This window comes from Phytophthora infestans, genomic scaffold (assembly GCF_000142945.1).
Source record: "Phytophthora infestans T30-4 supercont1.2 genomic scaffold, whole genome shotgun sequence".
Taxonomy (NCBI): domain Eukaryota; phylum Oomycota; class Peronosporomycetes; order Peronosporales; family Peronosporaceae; genus Phytophthora; species Phytophthora infestans.
Window position 1 is genome coordinate 3,495,085 of NW_003303757.1, and position 25,870 is coordinate 3,520,954.

The following is a 25,870-nucleotide window of genomic DNA, read 5'->3' on the forward strand; positions in this document are numbered from 1 at the left end:
ATGACAAGTCCAGCGGGGACGAACAGTACATTCTCGACGCCTTCCTCCGTTTTCACCTTTACGTACGCGTTTGATACGTCTCCGTGTCGGGCAGGAACCTCCCATATGAACGTTACGACGAAATGAACTTGGCACCAGTCATCGTAATCACAGCGGCGAAATCGAAGAAGAAGTAAACGTCGAACTTTTGTTTGTTACCACAGACGACTAGTCGAGCATTGTACCGCTCGATCAAACCTGTGCCCGTTCGCTTCTTCTTGTACACCCACTTGGTATGCAAGCGCACGGTGCCAGGCTCGCACTTGACCAACTTCCACGTGCTGTTCGCCTGTAGAGCTGCGAGCTCTTCCTGCTCAGCTTCCGCCCAAAGCGCACTTTCAGCACATTTCAGCGCCTGCATGTAGATCTTTGGTTCCGGGTCATCTGCGTGTGGACAAGCCCTCTCTACTTCGGATACGGTCAAAGACACGGGGTCACTGTTGAGTCTCGACTCGCTGACTTCCACGTGTTCATCTGCCTCAGCGCGACGGCGCGACTTACAGTGGGAGCGATGAGATCTGCGAGGTATGGTACGCGCTGCCGGTGGCGTCGTCGTTGTAGACGCTGGAGCAGTCGGTGCCTTCATATTGGGTTTCTCCTCCAACGTGCGGATATTCTGCACATGGCGCGTGACGATCATCTTCTTTTCCGAAGATAGGTACACCTTGAATCCCTTGGTCGATTCACTGCCGACAAGTACACCCTCACATGCCCTCTTCTTCATGGCGCGCTCACCAGGGTCACGAAACACAGATCACCTGAATCCGAACACAGCGATGGCACGAAGATTCGGCCTTGGCCAGTCAATACCGCGAGTGGCGACATCCGATCCATTTTGGCACGTGACGAGCTTCGGTTCAGGACGGACATGGCGTACTCAACCGCGTCCATGCATCGTGTCATGTTGAGAATCATGCGGTGCATCCGCTCCGCTTTGCCGTGCTTTCCGACCTCAGACACCTGACAAGCCACTTCGTTCTCTTTGCAAAAGAGGTCCACGTTTCGGTACTCCCCTTCACCGTCAATGCAAAGTACATGTACACGACAGTCGACCCTTTCTCGAATTATACGAGGAAGTCCTCGAACTTCTTCGCAGCCAGGTTTTTCTTTTTTGCCATGAGCACCTTGCAGTAGTTCGATTTGTGGTCGATAAAGCTGACCATGTAGCGATTGCCTGGCCGTCAAGCGGTGTCATCGGACCCTTCAGGTCGCTGCAGATGACTCCTCCGATTTTGTCAAATGGTGCGTGTTCCCTGGTGTCTTTGGTCGGCTGTTGCGCTCTAGTCTTCTTCTCTTCAGTACAAACCATGCATGGCTTCCGCTCATGATGCGAGATCTTGATACCGGATGCGGGGTCCTTCACCATGCGCTCGATGGTGTCTAACGCCAGGTGACCGAATCGTGCATGGAATCCCGTTAGCGTATCCGTAATGACGACCGGTGAGGCTGTGTCCGTACTCGCGTCAACCACATTCATGATCAGCTCCTCCATCTTTGCAGTGCTTGCGGCTACCGACTCGAGTCAAACCACAAGCACGTTGTGCATCAGATCAACATACTTCTTTGTCCCACCAACTTATAGGGATTTTGGTTGTGTGTGTAGCACACGAAAAATGTTACAATGATCCCATTTGGTTGATATCGCGCTTCTTCCAATGATTTGATGACATTTTCCTCTGATTTTATACATATCGACTTAACAAGCAGTAAAACCTCCTGTAATTTAGCGCCTATTAGCGAGTGTTACACACGTCGATCGTGATTATGCTGATGTATATAAGATCGCCGTATCGGAATGAGCATTTACTTCAAGTTTTATAAAATGTCGCTAATAAACCTACAAATTCCGAAAAATAACAGGATTCCCTCCAGATACGAGCCCACATTCATGGCATTATTTACTTGCTGGTCGCTGCTATATAGCCACATAAATTGTAGCGAATAGCACGCTGACTCAAGCTTTCGAATAAGGGTACTTAGACTTTTATCAAGCTCACATTGGTAGTGCTACTTAAAAAAAACCAAGATCCCGATAAATTGGTGGGACAGATAAGTAGAACACCACGTCGTCACTCTTCACCAGCGCCAACTTTCCGTTGCGCTTGGCCAGAGAACATCCCTTCGTCATCAATCGTCCGTATGAGATAAGGTTCTGCGACAGCTTTGGTGCGCAATAGACGTCGTTGAGCTCTACCTCAGCTATGAATCCATCGACAATCGCTCGCAGAGTCACCGATCCTTTCTTGGCCACGTCCATCGTCCGACCGTCCGGCAACATGCAGATGTCATCACCAGATCACCCCACCACGTTAGCCATCAGCGCAGGGGCGTTGGCGAGATGTCGGCTGGCACCACTGTCCAGTTACAAGCTCTTAGCGTCCACGGACTTGAAGTCGTTACCAGCGGCAAGTGCAACCTTTTCTGGCTTGCCCTTGCTGTTTCCAGTAGAGCGCTCGGGGTATTTCTTCAGGTGTCCAATCTGCTTGCGCATGTGGTATCGCCGCGTCTCTTTTTGGGACTCAGCCACCGCGTTCACGGCCTCCTTGCCAACACGTTTTGGCGCTCGATCTTCGTCGGACACCATTAACGCCCAAACCATCAGCTCGTTTGCTTGTTGAAAATAATCGTGATGTCACACCTGGCCATCAAGGCGTGCCATAAGGCCAGGCCGCGTACTTGACGATGTTCTCCAGAACCAGCGTAGGTGACGTGTTCGCTACCATCACGAGAAGATTTAAGTACAAGAAGTGTTTATTCCGCGGTCGCGACGGGTCCTTCTTGGCTCCGAACAGCCTCATTTCCTGCTGCGTCGAGAGCGTCCGCTTGAATGACAAGTGCATCTGATCCATCACGAACCAAAGCGTCGGCTGCGTGGACCACCAGCATATGATGTGTAGCTGGTAGAACGCCTCAGCTTTCCACGCACGTGTTGACCAAACTTGTTCACCTTGTACCGCTCCGTCCAGGCGTACCCACAAGCCTGCTCCTCCATCTCAATCTTCTCTATGAACAGTAACCCCCACGGCTCAATGCCGCTCTCAAGCCCCTTATAGACTTTGCTCCCGTCGAAGTTACGCATGTAGATCTTGGCGTCCTTGGCCGGGGCACTGTTGCATTGAGATGCAGAGGTGGCGGTCGGTGCGCATGATACTGAGGGCCTGCCTGGTGCTCCGGGTACTGCGGCGGTGGCACCGCTCCTCCAGCTTGGAAAGGCGAACCTCCCACTTGTTGTCCAGCAGCGAGGCCACCGTGCGCACCACGTATCTGCACATCCATGCCAAAGATCGAAGCGCCAAGCTCATGCATCCGCCCCCGTGCTGCAGCGCTTGACGGTAGACACTCTGAGCAGAGCCGGCCCCCATGTCCGGGCGGCGTAACGGCCGCTTGTTGCTGCTGCGTCTGCGTCGTTGGTCATTGGGCTCATAACCTGTGGGTAGGGCACTTATGCGCGAGAAGTAAGAAGTAAAAAAGAAAAATATATTCGAAGAGTTCTTAGCTGGATATACTTCCACACTATACATTAGCCGGCTAACTAACCGTGGTCCACGCGCCTACACTCGATTTGATTGGTTCAAATCGTGAAACCAAGGCAAAAAGTGTACCTTCAACATTGTCGACCCGACATTTCCGTAACGGTTAGCGGGGGTCTGGCTTCGTGTCGCCTGCCCGTAGACTGGATTTTCCATCACTATACAACACATGTTAGCTCTCGGCGTCAAATCGACGCCCAAATGTAGTCTGCTTGCCTTTTTGGAAGTTGCTTGGTGGAGGAGGCTTGAGCTTGGTGAAAAGTGTTTTAATTAGAGAGCGATGAAAAATTTAAACTACTTGACTAACACACACTGCTATCAGGACTCTTTTTTCGCGCTATGCAGCTTCGAGTCGAAGCCAGGCTGTCGAAGTCGTACCTTCAAGATGGCGCGGTACAGCGCTACTGAAGCATGCCACTGTTATTACCACCGGAGGAAGAGGGTGAGCGCGCTGAGTAGAGTTCAATCAATTTCGAGCATAAAATTGAGCTTTAACTCATTTTCGAAACCATCACTCAAATCAAGACCAAAATCTTGATTTGACCCTTTTTCTGACAATTGCTGTTTCAAAATCTTCAGAAACTATTTCTCTAATAATTTTATAAACTTATAATTGTGTCATGAGAGGTCGCAGTGCACTTCACCCATGGGCGGAGAAGATAATGATGTGATGCCTGTGTTCCAGTCGCGATTGCGCGCCAAGAAAGAGGAACGTATGCATCAGAGACAACAAGAGCAGGTTTTGCCTTGTTCTACAGGGTTACACCGCAACTTGGACATGGTACGTCATTGAACCCATGGGTAATGGACCCTTCTTGGTGTTCGTAGCGAGATGGTCCTGAGAGTTTCTCGCTGGTCAAGGATGCTGGCACTCGCGCCCTAGCTAATGCGCATCAACAGGCTGTTGCGGACTCTGGTGAAGATACCGTCAAGCGGCGAGAGCGATCTGAAGCACGCAAACGCGTTATTGAATATCACGGAAGTATCTGGGATGCAGTGAGCAGCGACAATCTGGATATGGTGCGGAATTACTTTCTAGTTGAAGGTGCAACGATGGTATTGCGTCGGCGACATCCAGACGCAGATCAGGGTGGGCGAACCCTGCTGCACTGTGCATCGTGGTGTGTACATTTTCAAAAGATGAGCTGAGCGTATTACATGAAGAGCAAGCCAACCTAACTTGAGTTGGTGTTGGCGTATGGTGTACAGGCATGGATACGGAGCTATAGTTGAATTCATTTTGACCACTGGATGCGATGTAGATGTTGTCGACAGTGTATGTACATCTCCCCGCTTTCAGGGTTTTCGGTATCAGTTGTGGCTTAATGACATTCATGACAGGTGGCTAGTAAGACTACAGCTCTAATTGAAGCGGCTCGTGCAGGCACGCAGGTGTTTGCGTTACCTTGCTACGTTATGGAGCTAGCCCAAGACACCGCGACAGCTATGTAAGCAAATCGCGCAATGGCGCATAAGGCAAAGAACGTAACCAAATGTGTTTGCGAGTTATGCAGGGAGATACGGCATTTCACTGGGCAGGGCGTCAAGGTCACGGTACGGTGCTCTTACGGATGGCTCTGGAGCAAGAACGTTTGGAACCTGGGTCTACCCCCGCACTCTGGGTCATGAAGGTGCGTCATGTTGGCTACTCGCACTATGTGACTTTATCAAACCTAGCAGAGTCCTGCTCGCTGATAGAACCACAAGAGTCGTACTGTCGTGGACCTCGTGCAACCCCATACATTCGTCGTTCCGCTGCTCCAGAAACGCCTTGGGGACTCTTTCACACGAGCGTTGGAGTCTGCCAAAGGGAAGCGCAGGTCTCGTTTCCCTGTTAGAGTACGTTGCTACTGCTGTTGTATCTTTGAGTATGAACAATTCCCCCACGCTCTTCTCGATGCATCATAGGCTGCAGTAATGGGAACTAGAAAGTCAACCCTCGTCCAAGCAAACAGTCGACCCGAATACGGGTTGATTGAGCTTGGAGCGATAGGACTAGAAGCGGTTGAACCTGCGGTCACCTCTCTTAGTGGAGTTGAAAAACTTGGCTTGGATGTTTCATCGTTCGCATACGTATCAAGAGATAGATAATCAAACAACTGAAAGCAGCTACTGCTATTTTGTCAGTAAATTTTGAAGAACAGTAGAATTTTCCTCCGAGTAGCCATGTCAACACTGTGACATCGTATTTTCAATCTCAACCAGGAGGTTAATCTGACGGGTTCTTCCCACACGAAGAAGAAGAAAAACCAGGAGTGGCAAGCACTGTTCGTCAAAGTCGACACATCGGCTCGTTTAATTGCATCCGCCGGTGTTAAAGCGTTTATCCCTATCGACACCTGTGCCAGGGGAACCGTGTCAACGTCGACGACACACCCGGTTGCTTCTAATGTTCGCGAAACCAGCACGGTCAAGGATGAATACTCTACGCGTCGTCCTCTAATGATGCGACCAAAGAATAGTGGGCGCTCAATCAAGCTTTTTTTTTTCGAGACGGCCCTCGAGCTTCACGATTCGTTGTCTCACAGCCAGGAACCGAGTTCGAGTTCCAGGCTCGCGTCGCAAGGTCCCGGCCGCATGCACAGTTAGTGAGCGTTCGTTAAGCTTTAGTGGATCGTACATCACGGTTGTCATCTCGGATTACATTATCACTTGGTCGTGCAAATCCACGGCAAAGGGGTGGTAGGTGGTCGCCTGATGAAGAAATGGAGCCTCTTGCGGCGATTCTCCGAGTTTGATGACCTGCACCAGTATGTGTGCATCGAGTTGCTGACTTGCGAAACTACGATACTACGGTATCGACCATTGCTTCACTGTTGCACGACAGAGCGTTAGTCGATGGGACCTCAATTGGGAGGAATTGATCTTGTCAAGCACACACGCGCCTGGACAAAGCCTTTGTTCACGATTTCCTAGAAGAGCGTCACAATTTGGTGGACTCCTTTTGAGACGCAAATTTCTACCTGCTGTCACCTTTTTCGAGGCACCACTCCGACCGGCACCTCAATTAGCAACTCGGCACAAGACACGGAAAGTTGAATCAGGTCTAGGAAATAACGAGTGTGCCAACGTGTCAGGCGAGTGGCAGATTCATCGCGCTTGTCTGGCACTGAAACAAACACATCTCATCTCACTATCGGGCATCCACCGCCAGCGATGCCACTTCAGATGATGGGAGGAGTCGGTCAAAGGGCTCTCGTACAGTGGTGTTGACGAACGTAGATCTTCGACTTCAACACAAGCACCGACGTCTTCACAAGCTTCAGCGTCAGCGTCAGCACGTCGCCATCACCGCAATGATAAGAAGCGACTACGTAGTCAAAGAGCCAAGAGTAGCGAGCTGGGGTCAAACATCAGCACAGGCTCAGTAGAAGCGGAAATTCGTCTAGCCGATCCAGCAGCATTAGACCACACGCAACACAAACTCAGGAAGGTGAACCTGTATCTTGACTTTCGGATATTTGCCTATTGAAGTCCTTTACCAAGACAACTGGTTTTAGACGGAGGGCTTGACGGGGACGGGCAAGGCTGGGATACCTGGTGCAATACGATAAGCAGAAGTGCCCGGACTTAGCTATAGGACACACATACGTACCCGACGATGAATAGAGCCTCCAAAAACAGGTTTCATGTAGTGTTCGTCAATCTGCCGGGTAGTCCCAAAACAAAACATTAGTTTTCCCACACGGATATAACATCACCTAAGTACAAAGTCCACAGATCAACGTACATTACTCCAAAATGAGTGCAAGGCACTTTTCTCTTCTCGACGAGCAAACACTGGGTGATTGCGAACGTCGTCATCATCGTCGTGGTCCGATATCTGATAGTACAAAATGTTTACACTTAGTACGCCACAGTTTCGAGATGAATCGCTTCAGAAAAATACAATTTCGTCGAGCAGGCCTAGCTCTTCCTCTCCCTCTTCGTCAGTCGCCTCCAGAGGGTCAGGTTGATCACGCTGTTAAGAGAATTAGCGAAAGAATGATTCATCTGAGAAACAACCGGGCTAACGAATAATAAAGGCTCATAAAACAAACCTTTAGACGCGTGTATGTCAGTAATGGCTCCGTCATTCCGCCGCAGATGATTGTAGTGAAAATACAAACTAAAGTCAAGTATGTCAAAGAAGCAAATAGCCACCAAATTGACTACACAAGATCGTACCAGAGAGTGTCGTAGTGACATACAAATCCTGGTTTGGGCCTGGCATGTTCCTGCAAGGGCAAAAGCAAGCGGTTAACACATAGGCTTCGCTCCCCAAAGGATTTTTTGCCTCACGTACTGAGATAGCGCAAAGGAAATTGCCCCGCGAAGTCCTGCAAACCATAGCACGACTTGCATCTTCGCTGGGATCTTAGTGCTACGCCTAGTGATACACGTGTCAGCTTTATCACGAGACCAATACATCATATGAACTGTCAGCGTACCCTTGATTGGCGATCCAACTGAGCGGAAACGTGTTGAATAGACGTGACACCCAGCAAAAGATGATGGCGAGGAAAACGAAGGTGAAGTCCCAGCGCCCAAACTGTCCAGCGCATACACCCATGCCCATGTACAGGAACACAAAGAACTCCGATACCAGCGCGAAGCTCTTGAAAATGTGCTCAGCTGTCACTTGCGATGGCTTGGATAAATTGTACGAGTTGTAGTGTGCCATGATAAGGCCACAAAAGAATAGTGACATGATGCCTGACAGCTTCATGACCTCTGCCAGTGCATACGAGCCATAGGCGTAGAGAAACAGCAGCGTAATCTCGTACGCAGGGTAGCCCTTGATGTTTGAATTTTTGCACATGAAAGAGCAGGCCAAGCTGCTCAGTAATGGAAATGAATCAATCGAGTTTTAGCATAAAATGCAAACAAACAGCACGAGTTTTAACATACCCAGTGAAGACACCGCACGCTACCGAGCCCAGGGAAATCAGCGTAAACTCCACCATCAAAGAGGCCACGGCGCTAGTCGTAAATTCGGTCTGGGACTCTTCAAACTATCACCGACATCATCATAAAAATCGTCAGTACCACAAGATTCAGAGCACTTCGGCATGCGTAAATAAAACCTTTAAGAAGGTATTGAACAGCACAATGGCCACGGCATCGTTCAGCACGCTTTCACCAAATACGAGACTGTAGAGCAGAGGATCCAGGTTCAGCTCCGGATTTCCCAGAATTGATAGTGTCGCCACAGGATCGACAGAAGAGATCAACGCTCCAAAGAGCAGAGACTCCAAAGGAGAAGAAGAGTCAATGTCGATCCAGCCCAACTTGCCAGCGTAATAAGTCAGGTAGCCGATAACAAACGTCGACACAACCGTCCCCAGCACAGCGTACAGTAGAATAGTGCTTATCAAACCCGTATAAATATTAAAAAGCTTTCCACGAAAGAAGAATACAAAGTCGCGAGAGTACACATACTTGAAGTTGTCAAAGAATCGTTTCTGGATACCAATCAGAATCACCAAAAAAAACAGTACAAATAAATCTACAAGTCCTACCCGGTGCACCGAATATCCCGCTTCAAAGATGATTGGCGGTAGCAACAGAAAGTAGAACAGGATTTTCTAGTGCACCACACCCCAACACGTAAAAGAACGTCAATTCTACCACGACAACTGAATTTTGACCGCGTACATTGAAACGGAGGAGCTCCATTTCCTTGCGACTTGGGTAGAAGAGACGTGCACTACACAGCTCCGACACACAAGTTAATTCATAAGCAGTTAAGCTGCGGCTAACACTTGTCGCACCATACGCCGACGATCATCCCCACCAGCATTGCGGCTCCTGATTCGGGCAGATAGTAGAAGCGGTATTCCTTGATCAAGTACGCGCACACAATGCACATGCCCAAGATAACCACCTGAAGCACACATCAACACAATGAGCCTCCACTGACGAGGAAAAAGTTCCTCGCATCTTCAAAATACGCACAAACAATAGCGTGTTGAGCGCGCCGAACTCGTGCAGCCCTTCTCCCGCCGCTTTCTCTGCAAATATGCAGCATAATAACCACGAAATCAGCACAAACAGTAACCAGTGCACATTCACACTTTACTACTAAAGAACGGCCGCTCTCATCGTGTTGTCTTCTCCATACAAAAAAGGTAGCCACACGCACCCAGTAGCTCGATGTTTGGCATTTTGCACTCTCTGCTTAGGTCACTTTTAGAAATGGCTACACCTTTCACCATTCGTGTAGAAAACACAAAGTATTAGATCCAGCCAATGAGCGCGCAGCACGCAGCCCGAATCAAGTGAGTATGGCGGAGCAATTGGCCGCATGTGCGCGACAGCTCTTCGAGGGCGCGTCGGGCAGCAACGAGCAGCGTGTCGCCAACGCGTGGATCATGCAATTCCAGAGGAGCGCTGAGGCGTGGCAGGCTGCGCTGCAGCTTCTGGAGACACCCGTGCGTGACCCACTGACGCATCAAACCTTAGCGGGCCCAGAGCTCGTGGCAATACAGATCCTACGGCTGAAGACGCAGCAGGAATGGACGAATATTAGTTCACAGCACCAGCAGGTGGTGCGTCAGGTGCGCTACTTATGTAGTGACGCATCCATCGCGACTCGCTCGAGATCAATAACACTATCTAACGGACGATACCAGACCTTGTTGAAGTTGTTGGAGGTGGCGTGCATGACAGACAGCGGCCTTTCGCCTGTGAGCCGCCGCATCGCCTGCGTCACGCTGGCGGATATTGTGGTCAAGTCGTACAAGACGTGGACCGGGTGGAAGAATGACGTGCAGCGGCTGGTGGACGCGGGTGTTGCTGCTCAGCGGCAGCATAAGGGAGCCGCGGTGGTATGATGGAGATGTGTTTTTGTTGCTGTTGTGAAGTGTTGGTGACGTATATACGTGGCTGCATACAGCTGACAGAGATTCTTGGAGCTATTCCGCTGCAGATTCTAGCGTCCGAGAGGATGTGGACTGCCGAGGAGATGAATGAAATGCTGACGATATTTCAGGCGGAAGGAGATGACGTTATGACGGCGGCGCAGATGGTTCTGACAAACATGTACGTCGTTGCAGTGTTTGTGGCAGGGTCTGGCTCTGACGGCTTGCGGTATGCAGGCCGGATGAGGGAAGCATTGCGCTTCGCTGTCTCGAAGGTTGGGTTGTGGGCTGTGTTCCTACCCACGAGGCGTTTGGTTTGACTGCTGCTCATCTTTTCGCTCGGTATGCTCGTTGCTGCGAAATGCATTGCTGTGCAGCCCAAATGTGAATCTAACAGCTCAGTTGTGACCGCGTAGTGGGCTGCTTGACGTGCTATTTGCTGCTGTCATCAATGGAAACGAGGAACAGGCGCAGGTGAAGTATGTGCGTCTTAGCCTTCGCTGCTACACTTTGAAATGTCTGACATTTTCATACGTAGATGGCTGCTGGAATTATCGCAGACTCTTTTGTGTCTGCGCCGGTGTCTGAAAATATGATCAATGCTGTGCTTCACTCGGCTCGTCGTTTAGTTGAAGCGATGGCAGTTTTTCAGTCGGAGGTTCGATCTCCTACCGGTGAGATTATAACAAGGGAGCAGCAGACGACGGCATGCCGAGGCATTTCAAGGATCGCGTGCTCTTTAGCGATGAATCACGCCCCCATACTGCTCTGGAATCAAGTATCTGGTATTCAAACCGACCAGCAATCCAGCTCATCCATGCAATTTTTGGAGCTGCTTCTGGCTTGCTCCTCGTACGACGACATCGATGTGGTGCAGCCCACGTTGGAGATCTGGTTCTTTTTCCTCGAAGAGAATTCGTCGCAAAGCGAGGCTTCATGGCAACTCTTGAACGCCCCCGGGAAGGAGCATGTTGTTAGCGTGCTTTCCCGTTTGGTCAATGCACTTATTGAGCGGTGCAAGTACCCACAGTGGCTCGTTGACAAGCAGCAACTTGTTAGCGACGACCCAGAAATTGAGGCGATCTCCGACTTGCGCAGGTAGTTTGTCATGCTATCCGAGCTGATATATATTGCTTTGGCCTAACATAAAATTGTGCACACGTTTAGAGAAGTTGCAGACACCATGCTGAGCTTATTTTCTAAATGGCCAGGAGGTCGAGGGAAACCTACAGGGGACTACGCCTCATGTGTGAAGGGCATGTGTCAAATGCTGGTGGAAAGCAAGGATATCGCGTTGATTGATGCGCTACTCTTCTTGCTTTCGTATATGGTTGAACTGTTTGATGCTGTATCGTCGGATTCGGAGTCTGAAGATGACCCAGAAGCGTTCCAGGATCCGGAATCTGGTGGAATCGATGTTTTGTTGGGGGTATTAGACTGCGCTCTCAGTCTTCCTATACATCCTCTCGTGATCAACGGCGTCGCACGGTACGTAGACTTACAACCACACACTCTGGCGCTCAATTTACCGCTGAACTTTTGTTCGTGAATAGGTACCTACGATCGCTGAGCACCTCACTAGCATTGCCCGCTAGTGTATACCTGCGTGCCTCGATGATCATTTGCCAAGGACTTCAGTATATGTCGTCCTTTCCAGTGGCGGTGCAATCGCTGCTGCATCATAGCTCTTCAATAACGTAAGTGGGAGAATGGATCACCGGTCGTCACGTCAGTAGAGCTCATGATGTCATTGTTTCACTGTGCAGTAAATACACGACCGTCGATGAGAGAGCGCCTCTATTGCGGGCTTTACTCACATTCTGCAGCACGCTACAAACTCAAACAACCCCAGAGAGTGAAGGAGATTTACTGGAAGTAACTTTTCGGATTGCTAGCGGCGTATCAGACGAAGGTACGATTGCAGAAGTTTAGGTTTGATGGACCATTAAGTTGTTGCTATTGTCGTAGATTTTGGCGGATTGTGTTCAACTGTTCTGTCCAATATAACAATTCGTGTACAAAGTGGGCACCCGATGGAGGTTTCCAGTAGCGTGTATATGTTGGGTCGAGCCCTTGGTGGTGTCCAAGACCAGAAGCACGGATTCGCACTGGTTGATCTGCTCTGGTCTATCGTGAGCGCCTCCCTACTTCAGCACAAAGGAGATGAAAGCTGTCGGCGAGCAGGAGCTCAGTTTTTCCTAAATGTCATCCCTCATCTGCAGAAGGAAGGCGTGCATCCGATCGAGGCTCAAGTACTGGACGTGTGTCTGTGGTGGTATGAGGAAGGCATCGCCCCTGAATTCCTCACCTGCTGCACTAGAATAATCGCGCGGCAACGAGACAATACTGACTTCGAGGTTTCAGCAGGGCAGACGTTTGAGGTGCCGAAAGGACAATGTTTTAGGAAGGTTTCTGGTGCTGTACTAACCTTCTTTTCATTTGCTATTTCAGCGCCTTCTTGCTGGATTTCGTAGCAAACTGCACGATGCAAGAGGAACCGATGACGAGCTGTCAATGGAGAGCTTCCTGTTACAGCATCATGAGGCACATAAAATGATTCCAGAGGTTGAGCAGTTCATGAAGATGGCACGAGAGGTGTTGAGCTCTTTCCCACAAGTACTGACGAAGGACTGCTCAAACGGAGAGCCGACTCTGTTTTGGGTTTGTCTGGATCTCGCAACAAGGCTTCTGAAAGTGGACCACCAGGTACGATGCTGCTTCCTTAGCAATTGACTAAAGTCGTATCTACCGCTCATGTAGTCTATGGTGTCGTAAAACGTAGATACAGGAAATGTGCGATGCTGCATGCGATTTCCTCCTGGACGCGATGCGTTGCCAACCGGAGCCGATTCTCGAGAGGATACACATATTTGCCTCAGAGATTGTGCGTGTTGTGCTGAGCTTCTTGGGCCTCAGACGACAGCATTATCGCGTGCGGAACCTGTGGGATTTTCTGTTTCAGTGTGTACATGGCCCACAGATGTCAACGCAAATTCGAGGCAAGTTGCAGAGTGCTCATGCTTTTAGATTTGTAGCTCAAGCGATCTAATTCACGGTGATGTCGCCTTTGCAGGCGGTTTCCTGGTCGCTGTATCAACCGTTGTGATCGAAGAATGTGCGCTTCACCCGCTCCTACCAGCACAAGTGTATCAGCAAATGCCTGGTGAACTGCGAATGCGTCGCCAGAGGCATCACTTTCGTCAGTACTTTACCCAGTTGGATCGCGCTGTCGATGCGGGGAACTCTTAGGCGCTCGATTCCGCGACGGCCATCAAATCAGCTTCGCAGAGCACCGACCATTCCGTTTTAGATGTGGAAATAAGGTGAGTATCGAGCATGAAGTACTGTACGCGATACAATGAGGGACTACAACTTGCATACATGTTACTTCGAAGTAGTTTGGACAGTTTGAACATACCGGTACAACACTGTACTTGTATGTCAACGGTACTGCGTTAGAGCTACACCTTTAGCCGATCTACATGTAGATACTGCGAAACGTAAAGTCAATCCTTTTCAGCCCATTGCCACCTTGTACGATAGAATCGAGAGGCACATAGGGTTCCTCTCGTAATTCGAGGGTCTGATGCTGGTGTATTTCGTGAGGCGAGAAAAGGATGTCTTCGTCGATCGGCTCATCGCCGTCGTCTAAAATTGTTTCGAGGAGTGCGAATGCAGCGTCCTCCAGCCGTTGCATCTCCATTGGGTCAACACCCTGTGACTGGTGTTTCAGAGTGTGAATAAGGAGATCTTGTTCAATTGGCGTGTCATCATCTTCAAGAGTCATTTCGAGCAGTGCAAATGCTTCCACCTCCAGCTCACCACGTTCTTGCTCGTCAGCAGTGAGTAACTCCCCGTCTTTATTGCAAACATCCTCGCGAAGGATCGATTCAAGCAGAGCAAAAGCCTTTTCATGCCCCATATCATCCTGGGTCTTATCCTCCTCAGCCGTGCCACCGGTAGACCGAGCGATAACATGCACTTCGTCATGTTCGCCGTCAAGAATTGATTCTAAGAGTGCGAAAGCTTCATCCTCCAGCAGTTCCTCTTCGGACCACTCTCCCAAAAACTTCTTTTGAGCTCCAAAACTCAGCATATTTTACTACAGAGCCAATTTGGAAATGGAGTGTTTGGTGCACTTCATGCACGCAATCCATCAGCTCGAATCTATCAATTCTTGCATCAAATACGGTGATTGACGTGTTTTCGACCGTCGTGTGGAGGCATGTACATGTACATACAGTATTTGTAAGAAAATGTCAGGAAAATATTGGCTCACAAATTTTGGGAACCACCAGTACCTTCACCACTCTTTATACAGGTCCAAAACTCTCTTGAAGAAAGGGTTCGCCCCTCTCTGTGTGTGGACTGTTCGGCCTCGAACGCCTCTGCTTCCAATGCCCGCCACAGCCTCCGGGTCTTCACTTGTGACTCGCAATCGAGCCGACCATGCGTCAACCCGCGCCGCCCCAGGGCGTCCGTTTCGCGTGGGCAGCGACGGACTGCCGCTGCTGCCGTGCCACGATGCGCCTGTGAGCGGTATGCCTGCCTCATCGCCCCCCCCAACGGCCGTCGCGCTGTTCGGCCACGTCGACACGAAACAAAACGTGCGCGCGCAGCTCATATCACGCTACAGCCACTCGAAGCAGCTCGACCAGATCAGCGAGATGACACTACGCATCGACACAGAATTGGAGCTACTACGCCGAAGCTGCTTCGCTCAACGCAACGAACAGTGGGGGTACAGCACGCCGGACCAATTTGAGTACCAACCGACTCCTACGGACGCATGGACGCCCCAACCAGCGAACGAGAAGATGCTACTGCGTAAGATGAAAATGGACGGGACGCTGGACGGTAGTGGGAGGGAATTCTTTCCTCCAGGTAAAACCCACGACAAGGAGATGATGGAATTCGTGCGGGATCGGCCCTGGCCGCCTCAAGAGTTCGCGTTGAAACCCGTGGCGAAACCTTCTAGGGGCCGAGGAGGCAAGCGCAAAGCTGCGCCGATGGCGGCGGTGCTGGACCCTGTGCCACTGCTAGCAAAGACTTGTAGGGAGTGCAAGACGCAGTCGACCCCGCTGTGGCGCACACAGACGAGAACTGTGAAGGTGAAAAAAGTGGTGCTGAAGAATACTGCAGGGAATGACGTTGCAACGAACTTGGCGAATGCGTTTGTGGCGCAGAGTATGGCCAAGATGGAACCGCAGAAGACTGAAGTGAAAATGGTGGACGAGAAGATCGAGGTGGATCTGTGTTTGCAGTGCTATTTGAAGCTGGAGCGAGCGGATCTGTTCGATAAGAAGCGTGTTGAGAAGAAGAAACAGGAACGACGGAAGAAAGACCAAGCCGCTTCGGCAGCGCTGCAGGAGAAGAAGCGGTTGAAGCACCAGATCCATCTCTTGAAGAAGCACAAGAAGCAGGAGATGCTGGCGGCGGAGCAAGCTGCTGGCGAGCAAGTGACGGAACAAGTACAGGACGAGGCTGCAGCTCCAGCGGCGGTGATTCTCAAGTTTACAAGAGAGGAGATTGAAGCTGCCACGGCTTCGTCTAAGGAGCGGAAGAGGGACCGTAAGCATAGTCGCAAGGACAAGAAGAAAAAGAAGAAGAAACATCGTCGTCAACGAGGATATCACGAGGGTTCAGAAAGCGACTGTCCGACCCCGATCCCATCGCCAGCGCAGATGAATGGATACGTGTACGCAGATCGAGCCCTAGATTCGTTCACCACGTCTCAACGTTCAGCGTTCGACATCGAACAGGCACCTGTGGAAGCGACGGCGGTTAACACTGAACCGGAGGCATTAGATAGCGGCTACCACGAGGATGAAAACGAGGTAGCAACCCCAGCGAGATCTTCATCTCGGAAGCGAAAGAGCGTGCAATATACCGAGCCAGCCGTCGTGGTGGAATCGCCCGCATCTGCTTCAAAGAAGCGCAAGACGTCTTCATCTCGGAGCTCGCGGTCAAAACGGGCGGCTACAAGTGTGGCGCCTGCTGCTGCCGTGGTTGCGGCCCCTCCGACCCCATCTGTAAAAAAGCGTTCTCGTACGAAGAAGGAGCTGGCGCGTGAACGTGAACTGCGCGCGCAGGGCCAATATTGCCCTGTGTGCAACGAAGTATACGAGGACGACGATCAAAACACGTTTGTGTGCTGCGACTCGTGCGAGCTCTGGGTGCACGGTGCCTGCGATCCCAGTCTTACCCCGTACGTCGTGCTGTTGGATATGATGGAGTGTTGTACGATACTGATGTTTTTGTTGATCTGTGTGTGTGTGTGTGTTTCAGAGCGATTATCGCGGCCATGGCCAACACCGAAGACAAGTATATTTGTCCGCTGTGTGCTGGACGGTAAACGCGCGATGTTGATATAACTGAGAAAGACGAGCGTGACGCCCAGCCTGCCAACTAATATAGACCATGAAGATGATGCTCCGATGCTTCGCGCTGTGTTTAGTTTGTTGAGTTCCTTACTCGTGCATTCACCGTCGGCAATCCACTTCAGCTAAGCAAAATGGAGTGTCGAACATCAATTACGTACAAAACACAAAACATGCGCACTGACAACCACACAGTCTTTGACATCAAGTTAGATGTTTGCTCTTCGAGGGATCCGCCGCTTCTCGACGGGAGCACCGCGCAAGGGTACTTTTCTGCGGTGTAACTACCATTCCATTGAGTGCTGAGCTAATTCGCGTTGCTGTTATTTCCGCTCAGAGTATCCCACATCCTTCATTTCGCACTTGCGTACTCAAAAGCTAAACGTGTTCAACATCGGCATTGCGTTCCTGACACTGTCGCTGTCATCGCAGATGGTGTCGTACAAGCAGCGCTACGAGACAGCACTGGGGGAGAAGGAACAGCTCAGCGAGAAGGTGGAGGTGCTGGAGAAACTCGTGCTGGATCTAGGCGGCAAGCTGCCGGACGAGGAGGCGCTGGTCAAGGCTAAGGAGGCCGCCAAAGAGGCTGAGGCCAAGGCGCAACGCGACCGCGAGGAGGAAGCCAAGGCACTTGCGTCTTTGACGGCGGACGACAAGAAAAGCAAGAAGAGTAAGCTTGTTTAGGCCAGAGACGGTGAGACAGCATACATAGAGGATAGTCGATACGCAGCGCCGTAACCAGCCAGAGTGTGGACGGACGCTGAGAATCGAGCAACACGCTTAAGCTCGAGTAATTGTTGGTGCGAAGTGTCAGTTTGTACACTGATCTCGTTCCTTGTATTACTTCTTGATGGTCGACTGCAGCGAGCGTCTGGACGAGACACTGTCCATTCGGTTCATCTCGTTCACGGCCGTCAGCACCTCGTTGATGTTGGTCTCCAGCACCATGCCGCCCATGACAATTTCATCCAGCGCGTAGTGGACTTTGTCGCTGTGGAAAATCAGGTCCAGCTCGCACACGTTCTCGAAGATCTTGTCCAGCGTTTCCACAAATACTGCAGTAAGCAGATACCTCGTTAGCCCACCACTACAACACTATCCTGCATGAGCATACGCACCTTGAATCAGATCCAAGATGCCCAGGTCGCTCTCCTGCTTATCAACTGCGAAGACGAAGTACAGCGTTGCGTAGTGCCGATAGATTAGCTTCACACCGTCTCCCCAATACCGCACCCTGTACGTCCGCACTCAGCGTTAGAATACATAAAACAGGTATATGGTATAATGTTTTCAGTGGGACCACGTACGTGCCCTCGAGAAAGTTGCAGAGCGTGTCGGGACGCTTGGACACTTGCGTGTAAATATCTCGGATCACAGCCTGCTGCTCGGCATCGGGCTAACAAAATCGATGCAGCGCATTAGCAACCAGAGGCAAGACATCAGAGCCATGGCAAAGCTGCCTGTGGACGAACCACGTGCTCGTAGAACTTGACGATGCGCGGCTTGCCGTGGTTGTTCACGATGAGGATCCCCTTGATCATCTTCTGTGTCAAACTAAACTGTGTGCCTAAAGTGTGGCATGTAGGGTATGTGTTCTCCCAGGACCTCTTTTGTTCACATACCTTCTGCTGTTGGTCGAAAAACATCCGCTAAAAAGTTCAAAAATAGATCAGACATGGCAGGACGTGGCACCAATAGCTCAACTGCTGCAGGCGATGCGGCTGTACCTCGTTCGTCTACGTCCCATCGATTAGGGACCGATGCTGTGCGAGGTCGCCACCGAGGTTCATCCGGAAGACAAGCTGCGGGAAGCTCCGAGGATATGGAGCGAGAGGAAGATGAAGAGGTAGAAGACTCGGACGACGAAGAAGAAACGCAGATCCCCATTGAGGACCAGATGATGGAGATGACGCAGGAACTTCCAGCCACAGAGCGAGATACGAGTCCTCCGCCAGTGCAGAGACGCTCTCCACCTGCTTCGCCGCCGCCGATGACTGAAGCATTGGCAGGCCCGACAACGGGCTCTCCAGCAGCCAGCATGTCGCCATTTGCAGACGTCGAGTCGACGACACCGCAGTCCAATGAGGACGAAGACTCGAGATCCGAGACGTCGTCGGAGGTGAGTCTGGGATCAGGTCGACCTGGAAGACGTCAAAGGGCCAGGAAACGCGTGTCGACAGCCTGCTCGGACCACCGGAATCTGTCCGAGAGAATGAAGAAGGCAGTGGCTTGTGAAGGAGACGGAGAAGATAGCTTTGGGCAGTCGATGATTGGCGCAGACGTTGTGCTGTGTGTCAGACACAATGAGAACCGTCGAGAGGCTAATGGCCACGGCAATGCTGCAAGTAACGGGAGCACTGTAAGAGGCATTCGACGGTTCCATGCTCACAGATTCATTCTGGCAGCCAGCTCGCCACCGTTTCGTGCAATGTTGATGGGAAATATGCGCGAATCGTCACGGCGAGACGTGGAACTGCACGATATTGAACCTAACATTGTGGAGAAGATGTTGCTTTTCATGTACACTGGAGACGTGGTGCTGGATCTGGAGAGTGTGCTGGGACTGCTGATCGCCGCGGAGATGTATGAATTGGTAGCGCTGCGAGAAATGTGCAAAGGTTTTGTACTCAAGTATGCACACGAAGTGTTTTGCGACCCACAGATCGTCCAATTACCTGAGAAAATATTGCTGGAACTTATTCCACAGGACGAGCTTCAGATTCGAGAAATGGCACTAATGGAAGCTCTTGTCATGTGGGGAGAGTCTCGTGTGGCTAATGCTAACAAACCTTTGGGCGAGTTACTGGCAGAAATGATGGATTTCGTACGCTTTCCTACGATGAGTGTTAGCGATCTCTACGGCAAAGTACGTCCTTTGGTGAACAATGGGGTCATTTGCGAGCACCTCCTTACTGAAGCGCTTTTTAATCACCTGAAGTGGGGGTCGCAAACTGGCATCGCGTCGAAACGTGCAAAGCCGCGTGCACTCACGGCCTCGCTGCGCAAGCGTAAGCGCGTGTCGTTTACCCAGCATGTCACATTCGAGACAACACCGCAAGGAGATGGGACATGAGCATAGGCAAGGCCAAAGGAGAACGATGACTGGCAGAAGATTGTCGGGTTATTATAATTATTACGCCGTAGCATTTTCAACGCGAAACCATTCACCACTTCACTTTTCTCTTGCTTCCGCACACAAGTCGCTTGCCCACCCAAATATTCTTACGTGTCGCGGTATGTCTCCCGCCTAACTTGACTGCACTTGGTGGATACTGCATGGGTGTTTTGTTCACCCAACCTGGCCAGCATATCTTGCCCACCGGACCCCGTTATTCGGCGCATAAGGTGTCTTCGTCCAATGAATGATTCCTTGTCCAATCAATCGAATTCGTTCATACTCATACTAGCTTCGGTGGAGTATTCGCCTTGCAACACGTCCAGAAATGTGCTTGAGACCTGACAATCACAAGAAGAAAAGTATCGAGAATTAAGAAGGACTCCAGCGTCTTACACGCAGCATATCACGCTTACATTGAAAGCTCTTGCAGTAGCAAAAAAACGGTCGACATCGCTGTCGGACTGGTGCAGAAACACGTTAGTTGACCGGCATGATTACAATCAAGACGCATCGCTTTATCGGATACCTTGTGGTTATAGAACCAGTTGACATTTGAGAGGTAGGCGAAGATATCTTCAGCGATCGACTTGCGTAGAAGAGGAGTCTGCACACAGTACTATCTTGTTCAGCTACAAAATTTAAGTATTCACACAAAGCTGTACGCGTCTTATAGTACCTCAATGATGCTGAAGATCGCCAAGCACGTTTGGAAAAACACTTTCCAACCAAACTCGAAAAACAAATCCAGGAACGCAATAACATAACGGTGGGGAAACAGCCGACACTCGGTGAACAGCGTCAGGATCCAGCTAGCGGCAACCAGAGAAGACGGTTATGATAGCGTCGCAACAAACACACAAAAGATACAAGGCAAACTCACCACGATGCGTAGGTCGAAGGGTGGATATCCCGATCTGACATGTGAGCATGCAGACGTGGAAGATGCAGTCGCAGTGCTTCGTCAAGCTGAAAGTAGCGAAGGTTCACATCCTTCATGTCGGGACGATAAACGTCGTCCAGTCTGTACTTTTCCGAGAGAGCCAGGAACAAACGAAACGCGATCTCGCTGTTCATCTTGGACTCTTGCACAAGTACCGCCGCCACAGACGTCATACCCTGGAATCAACGGGAAATTAATCAGGGAAAAACACTTTTAGTTAGTCAGGACAGGTACTGAAAGTTTCCCAACCTGGCAGTATCCAATCTGCGGCTTAAGCATTAGGAACACACTCAGCAACTGATGTGTGCTGGATCTCCAAGTCTTGATGTCCGAAGATGAATACTGGTGCTTAGAGAGAAAACTTGACAGCCTGGAGTTAACCATCCGTATCTGTAGCTGGTGGAACGTGCGATCAACATCCTACAAATGTAACAGAATTAGCACAAGCATCCTTATTCTAGGTGTACATAGTTCTTCACAACGTCGCTCACCCTGTCAAGAGTCCGTTTCTGCTCTAATCGTGTCCCTTGTAATCGACGCTGCTTAGATAGATTGTGCACAAGCCACTGGTAGTCGTCTCCCGTGATGTCTGTGGGTACCACGAAGGACTGGCGTTTGCGCACCAGGAAGAGCCACTTCTCACCATGACAGCCGAACGGCAGCATCTTGAAGCGCCATAGTAGTTGCCGGAATGAGAAGGTGGGCTGGGCACCACGCACTTGAGGCTGGCAGCTCTTACACAGAACGTGGGGCTGATTACCACATGAGCAGAATTGACACACGAGTGCGTGGCAGAACTGCAGATTTCCACCACGTTATAAATAAAAATCGATTAGAGAAAAATAGTTGTGATACCGTGTCAAACAAAGAAACGGTTGGGGAGATAACTGACGCTGCATGGTTTGGCTTGGCGGAACCGGTGGCAGGCGACCTGGCAGCACTGGCAGAATGGAGGTGGATCCACTGCATCTGCATCTGTTGGACCAGTGCTAGTGGCAATGGAGATGGAAGTCCGCGAGATCGCCATGGCCTTCTCGGCAGTCGATATCTTATTCAATTGTGGCCAGTACAAAGCCCAAAGTATTTTTAGACTCACGACGACGATAATCCAACCCTATCATGGAGCATATGAACTCTACTGAAGCATATGGTTACTTCAAGTTGCCTTTTGTTACTTCTCCTCGTCGTTGCCCTCCTCGCCCTCACCATCGTACTCTGCGGCATCCTCGCCCTCAGCTTCAGCCTCAGCTTCCTCTGCGCCATCCTCTGTGACCAGACCCTTGTTCCACAGCTGACGACCTGCGAAAGAACAAGCGTCAAGTTAGGCATGGTCGTCGTAGCCCTCGCTTCGTTCTGATTCTGGTGTACCTGTGAGTTTCGCGGTAGTCTCGTCCTTAATGGAGATCTTCTTCTTGGGCGCCATCTCAGCATCGAACTTCGCTTTCCAGGCGGCGAATGTCTCGACGGTCACGGGCGTGCCTGCAAAGTACCATGCAGTAAAGCTACTGTGCAGGACATTCCAAGTGTTGCAATTAATTGTCACCCTTACCGTGAAATTCACGCCGGCTTTCCTCAGCATTTGCATTGGCCTGTATTTTGATCATAGGCGCAAAATTCAACACATAAGCAACTGCAGACTCGGTAGCGTCATGCCCACTGCCAGTGCTGCAACCCACCTGCTCTAATTTGTCCGCTTCCACCTTCTCCTCTTTCTTCTTTTTCAACTCCATGCGACGCAGCATCTCCTGGTGCTCCGATCCATCCTGTCCAGAAGCGAAATCCAGGCCCACGATTCATTCCAGCCTCAGTTCACCATACTACAGCCAGAGCCAGGTGTGTGCAACGTACATTTCCTTCGCGATTGTTTTCCACTAAATACTCACGCACGACCTCCGATAACGTGTACATCATGGCCATGCCCATGTTTTCCTCCATCTGCTGAGCCAGTAAATCCTTGACCGCCTTCACCTGCCTGTCTGATAAACCTTTCTTCACGATAACCTCAATCTGTTAAGCACAACACGTGCAGCCATCATGGCACTAGTCAGTATTTTGTGCTTGTACTTGTATCCTGTACCCTCTTCATCACTAACAAACCTTCGGCTTTACGTCGGGGTACGTCTTCGGGATTTCTGCCTTAAGCAACAACGCCACTATATCCAACAATATCATATCGTTTTAATCAGGAAACAATCCACTAAATTGCAAACAGTGCAACGCACCGAAGTTGTTCTCGCCGTCTTGGTTGGGCACCACGTGCACCTGGTAGTTCAGCGGTTCGTCGGACAGCTCTACCACACGATCAACATTAAAATAATTGGCTTCAATTAATACATTGCATATCCACGTATTTAACAGCGACCGTAACGCACTGGTAAAGTCGTCCATGTAGATGGCCTCGAGGGCCTCCACCTCCATGGCCTGCTCCTCTTCGTAATCTGCCAATCATACCACAGTGAAAGCAGCTTTAGTCTCTCGTCGCCCCGTTAGTTTTGTCTTTTTCATACAAAAAACACACGTCGAGGCGCTGCGCAGCTCCGTGCGTCACACTCCGCCATTCGTACCAGTCATCTTGAGCCTGTGTGCGATGTTAAGCAAAATGCCCCCTTCCAGCTGGTGATTGGTCAGATATCTGTTTTATCGTACGCTGATTGGCAGAGCGAATTGAACACCGTGATGGACGAGGACTACAAGCTCGCCAAGGAGGCCTTCGTCTCTGGCCTCCAGGGCACCAGCGCATCGGAAGTTTTTCTCGTTTTTGCCCTCGCACCTGTGCGTATTAGCCTGCAGATGTTTCCATCGTGAAATGGAGCTGAATCGCGGAGAATTCACGTTGGAGGGCACTAAACACCGCGTTGTTACGTCGTCTCAGGGGAGTTTATGGCTTTATTCGGAGCTTATGCTGCTGCTAGAGGTCGTGGGGATCCGACAACTGGGCGCCGGTAATTTAGTGAGTGGTTGAGCATTAAAATATGCTGTGCTTATTAAGTTGGCTCTGTGGGCTCATTGGCATTTGAATGACGTGGCAGAACTTGGTAGCGACGATCTTGGTGGAGTTCATCGTGACGGTGGTGCCTACGATGATCGGCTTTAGCTATGCCGAGTATGCAATCCCGCTGCTTGCGATGGTATATTCACTGGCGGCGACGTTTAGTGCTCTGTCCCGATTCCATGCCAAGGATTTTATTCGCAAGCACTGCAGGAAAGAGAAGATGAACCAACTGCTCGAGAAGGAGCTGCCATTCTTGACAAACTTCCGCGCGCAGATCATGATCTCTACGTACGTTTGCTGAAGTTTGGTGACAGAGTGGTCGCTTTCGTATCGCTTACCGCGTTCTAAACGATGCAGGTGCTTCGCGATCTTGGCAGTCGACTTCACCGTCTTCCCTCGTCGCTTTGCCAAGACAGAAAACTTTGGGTTCAGTGTGGTAAGCAGCATTTTAATTTTTTAATTACGCGACATCGTAACGGAGGTACTTGCTACGGATGTAGATGGACATCGGAGTTGGTGCGTTTATCGTTTCTTCTGCAATTGTGTCAGCACCTGCTCGTCAAGCCCGTCCTAGCGCAAGCACCAAGAGGTTTGTCGTACCCCAGTGGCATAATTGCTACCGATACTGTAGCATAGCTAAACTCGTTTCGTCGGTGCAGACCTCGCCTCGATCCACCCGAGAGCATTGTGAAGAAATGCTACGCGTTCCTTCGACCGATTGCGCTTGTGCTGGTGTTTGGAGCTGCAAGATTTCTGACTGTGAAAGGTGTCAACTATCAGGTACGACTAACCATTCTCAAAGGCAAAATAGTTGTAAATTAACCTCTCTTGTGGTGATCAGGAACATGTGTCTGAGTATGGAGTTCACTGGAACTTCTACTTCACTCTAGCAGGAGTGTATCTTGTGTACTCCTTCCTTCGTGGCTTCGGTAAATGGGCTTGCGGCCCCATTGCGGCGATATTAATTGCAGTCAGTGCGTATGCTCTCCATATATTTTATTTATCGAATGGTGAATGACTGCTGACGGTATTGCAATGTCCATCTGACAGGCTACCAAGTGTATCTATCTCATTTTGGCGGTGAAGAGTACATCTTAAATGCTCCTCGTCACAATTTGATGAGTCAGAACCGCGAAGGGATTCTTAGTCTAGCGGGTAAGTCAACTTTCACGTCTATAAGCTGCCGAACAAGCTGACGTTTGGTGTGTTTTGCTTGGTCAAGGCTACACCTCGCTCTACATGCTGTCGGTATACATTGGCCAGTGTATTTTCGGCTACATGGACTCCAACGTGTTGAAACTTCACCGCAACATGAGGTGGCTTACGATCGCGCTCTTTGTCATCTCCGGGTTGGTATGGGTCTCAACTTTCCTCTCTGTGCGTCTTGTTGCACGTCCGTCCCGTCGAATGGTGAGAGCAAACTTCTCTTTAGTGCTGACAATATCGTACTCCTACACACGTGGCTCTGTCCTTGGATCTTTCAGTTGAACGTGTCGTACTTGCTGTGGGTCATGGCTGAGTCCCTCACCCTACTCGCTCTCTATAGCGGGACTCAAACTGTCTGGTACGTGATCCACCCTCACTAGCAAAATACTTGTGGCAACTGACGTACTTTACACCGTTTTTTATAGTATGCTGCCGAGAGTGCCGATACTTTTCCAGGGTATCAATTACAACCAGCTCTTTATCTTTATTGTGGTGCGTTTCCCGTTTCCACGACTTGACTAGTTGCGTCATGGAACGATAACAAGGTGGATACTGTGTTTCAGGCCAATCTCACGACAGGCGCGGTAAACCTAAGCATGCATACAATCAGCTCGAGCACCATTGCGGCGTCCGGCGTGCTTGTGGCATACATGTTTGCAGTCTGCGTGCTCGCCTCGGTGTTGCAGTACACAACTATCCGTATCAAGCTGTAGCCATGTGAATTGAATTAACATAAATCAATATACGATACAGTCGGGTCTATGCAGACCATCAGTGCGGCACCACCAAGTACTGTAGCGGCAGCAATTCCTTTGCCAGGAAA

The 25,870-nt window shown here is 50.4% G+C and overlaps 11 protein-coding genes across 11 annotated transcripts; 7 read left to right on the forward strand and 4 right to left on the reverse strand.

Moving 5' to 3' along the window:
• Positions 1-4,215: 4,215 nt before the first annotated feature.
• Positions 4,216-4,918, forward strand: PITG_01643 (uncharacterized protein; the record flags this gene model as incomplete). The annotated part of the gene is made up of 4 exons (XM_002908224.1): positions 4,216-4,318; positions 4,453-4,690; positions 4,779-4,849; positions 4,911-4,918. 4 exons carry the CDS (start codon positions 4,216-4,218, stop codon positions 4,916-4,918), a joined length of 420 nt encoding a protein of 139 aa, XP_002908270.1.
• A 1,291-nt stretch (positions 4,919-6,209) lies between these two features.
• On the reverse strand, positions 6,210-9,420 carry PITG_01644 (sodium/hydrogen exchanger, putative; the record flags this gene model as incomplete). The annotated part of the gene is made up of 13 exons (XM_002908225.1): positions 6,210-6,359; positions 6,788-6,820; positions 7,165-7,215; positions 7,459-7,530; positions 7,610-7,677; positions 7,737-7,786; positions 7,855-7,938; positions 8,000-8,386; positions 8,460-8,563; positions 8,636-8,918; positions 8,991-9,013; positions 9,207-9,258; positions 9,323-9,420. The coding sequence occupies 13 exons, from the start codon at positions 9,418-9,420 to the stop codon at positions 6,210-6,212; spliced, it is 1,455 nt and encodes a 484-aa protein (XP_002908271.1).
• Positions 9,421-9,835: 415 nt separating this feature from the next.
• On the forward strand, positions 9,836-11,513 carry PITG_01645 (uncharacterized protein; the record flags this gene model as incomplete). Its single annotated transcript, XM_002908226.1, has 6 exons — positions 9,836-10,108; positions 10,184-10,378; positions 10,447-10,605; positions 10,659-10,753; positions 10,828-10,885; positions 10,950-11,513. The coding sequence occupies 6 exons, from the start codon at positions 9,836-9,838 to the stop codon at positions 11,511-11,513; spliced, it is 1,344 nt and encodes a 447-aa protein (XP_002908272.1).
• Positions 11,514-11,594: 81 nt separating this feature from the next.
• PITG_01646 (uncharacterized protein) lies at positions 11,595-13,933 on the forward strand (the record flags this gene model as incomplete). The annotated part of the gene is made up of 7 exons (XM_002908227.1): positions 11,595-11,899; positions 11,965-12,108; positions 12,178-12,323; positions 12,380-12,792; positions 12,863-13,117; positions 13,194-13,422; positions 13,485-13,933. The coding sequence occupies 7 exons, from the start codon at positions 11,595-11,597 to the stop codon at positions 13,658-13,660; spliced, it is 1,668 nt and encodes a 555-aa protein (XP_002908273.1).
• An 875-nt stretch (positions 13,934-14,808) lies between these two features.
• Positions 14,809-16,766, forward strand: PITG_01647 (uncharacterized protein; the record flags this gene model as incomplete). The annotated part of the gene is made up of 2 exons (XM_002908228.1): positions 14,809-16,648; positions 16,702-16,766. The coding sequence occupies 2 exons, from the start codon at positions 14,809-14,811 to the stop codon at positions 16,764-16,766; spliced, it is 1,905 nt and encodes a 634-aa protein (XP_002908274.1).
• A 230-nt stretch (positions 16,767-16,996) lies between these two features.
• PITG_01648 (uncharacterized protein) lies at positions 16,997-17,670 on the forward strand (the record flags this gene model as incomplete). The annotated part of the gene is made up of 2 exons (XM_002908229.1): positions 16,997-17,056; positions 17,129-17,670. The coding sequence occupies 2 exons, from the start codon at positions 17,005-17,007 to the stop codon at positions 17,473-17,475; spliced, it is 399 nt and encodes a 132-aa protein (XP_002908275.1).
• PITG_01649 (AP-2 complex subunit sigma) lies at positions 17,572-18,338 on the reverse strand (the record flags this gene model as incomplete). The annotated part of the gene is made up of 4 exons (XM_002908230.1): positions 17,572-17,846; positions 17,910-18,025; positions 18,099-18,187; positions 18,264-18,338. 4 exons carry the CDS (start codon positions 18,330-18,332, stop codon positions 17,632-17,634), a joined length of 489 nt encoding a protein of 162 aa, XP_002908276.1.
• Positions 18,339-18,613: 275 nt separating this feature from the next.
• On the forward strand, positions 18,614-19,864 carry PITG_01650 (uncharacterized protein; the record flags this gene model as incomplete). The annotated part of the gene is made up of 1 exon (XM_002908231.1): positions 18,614-19,864. The coding sequence occupies one exon, from the start codon at positions 18,614-18,616 to the stop codon at positions 19,862-19,864; it is 1,251 nt and encodes a 416-aa protein (XP_002908277.1).
• A 921-nt stretch (positions 19,865-20,785) lies between these two features.
• On the reverse strand, positions 20,786-21,873 carry PITG_01651 (uncharacterized protein; the record flags this gene model as incomplete). Its single annotated transcript, XM_002908232.1, has 4 exons — positions 20,786-21,025; positions 21,099-21,269; positions 21,341-21,646; positions 21,742-21,873. 3 exons carry the CDS (start codon positions 21,512-21,514, stop codon positions 20,786-20,788), a joined length of 585 nt encoding a protein of 194 aa, XP_002908278.1.
• A 127-nt stretch (positions 21,874-22,000) lies between these two features.
• Positions 22,001-23,419, reverse strand: PITG_01652 (uncharacterized protein; the record flags this gene model as incomplete). The annotated part of the gene is made up of 9 exons (XM_002908233.1): positions 22,001-22,148; positions 22,218-22,328; positions 22,399-22,438; positions 22,526-22,612; positions 22,698-22,856; positions 22,947-23,002; positions 23,072-23,140; positions 23,222-23,287; positions 23,357-23,419. 8 exons carry the CDS (start codon positions 23,265-23,267, stop codon positions 22,021-22,023), a joined length of 696 nt encoding a protein of 231 aa, XP_002908279.1.
• A 106-nt stretch (positions 23,420-23,525) lies between these two features.
• On the forward strand, positions 23,526-25,760 carry PITG_01653 (GPI-anchored wall transfer protein 1, putative; the record flags this gene model as incomplete). Its single annotated transcript, XM_002908234.1, has 12 exons — positions 23,526-23,621; positions 23,722-23,799; positions 23,879-24,129; positions 24,199-24,277; positions 24,342-24,430; positions 24,501-24,621; positions 24,683-24,815; positions 24,892-24,996; positions 25,064-25,251; positions 25,326-25,405; positions 25,473-25,539; positions 25,611-25,760. The coding sequence occupies 12 exons, from the start codon at positions 23,526-23,528 to the stop codon at positions 25,758-25,760; spliced, it is 1,437 nt and encodes a 478-aa protein (XP_002908280.1).
• Between the last annotated feature and the right edge of the window lie 110 nt (positions 25,761-25,870).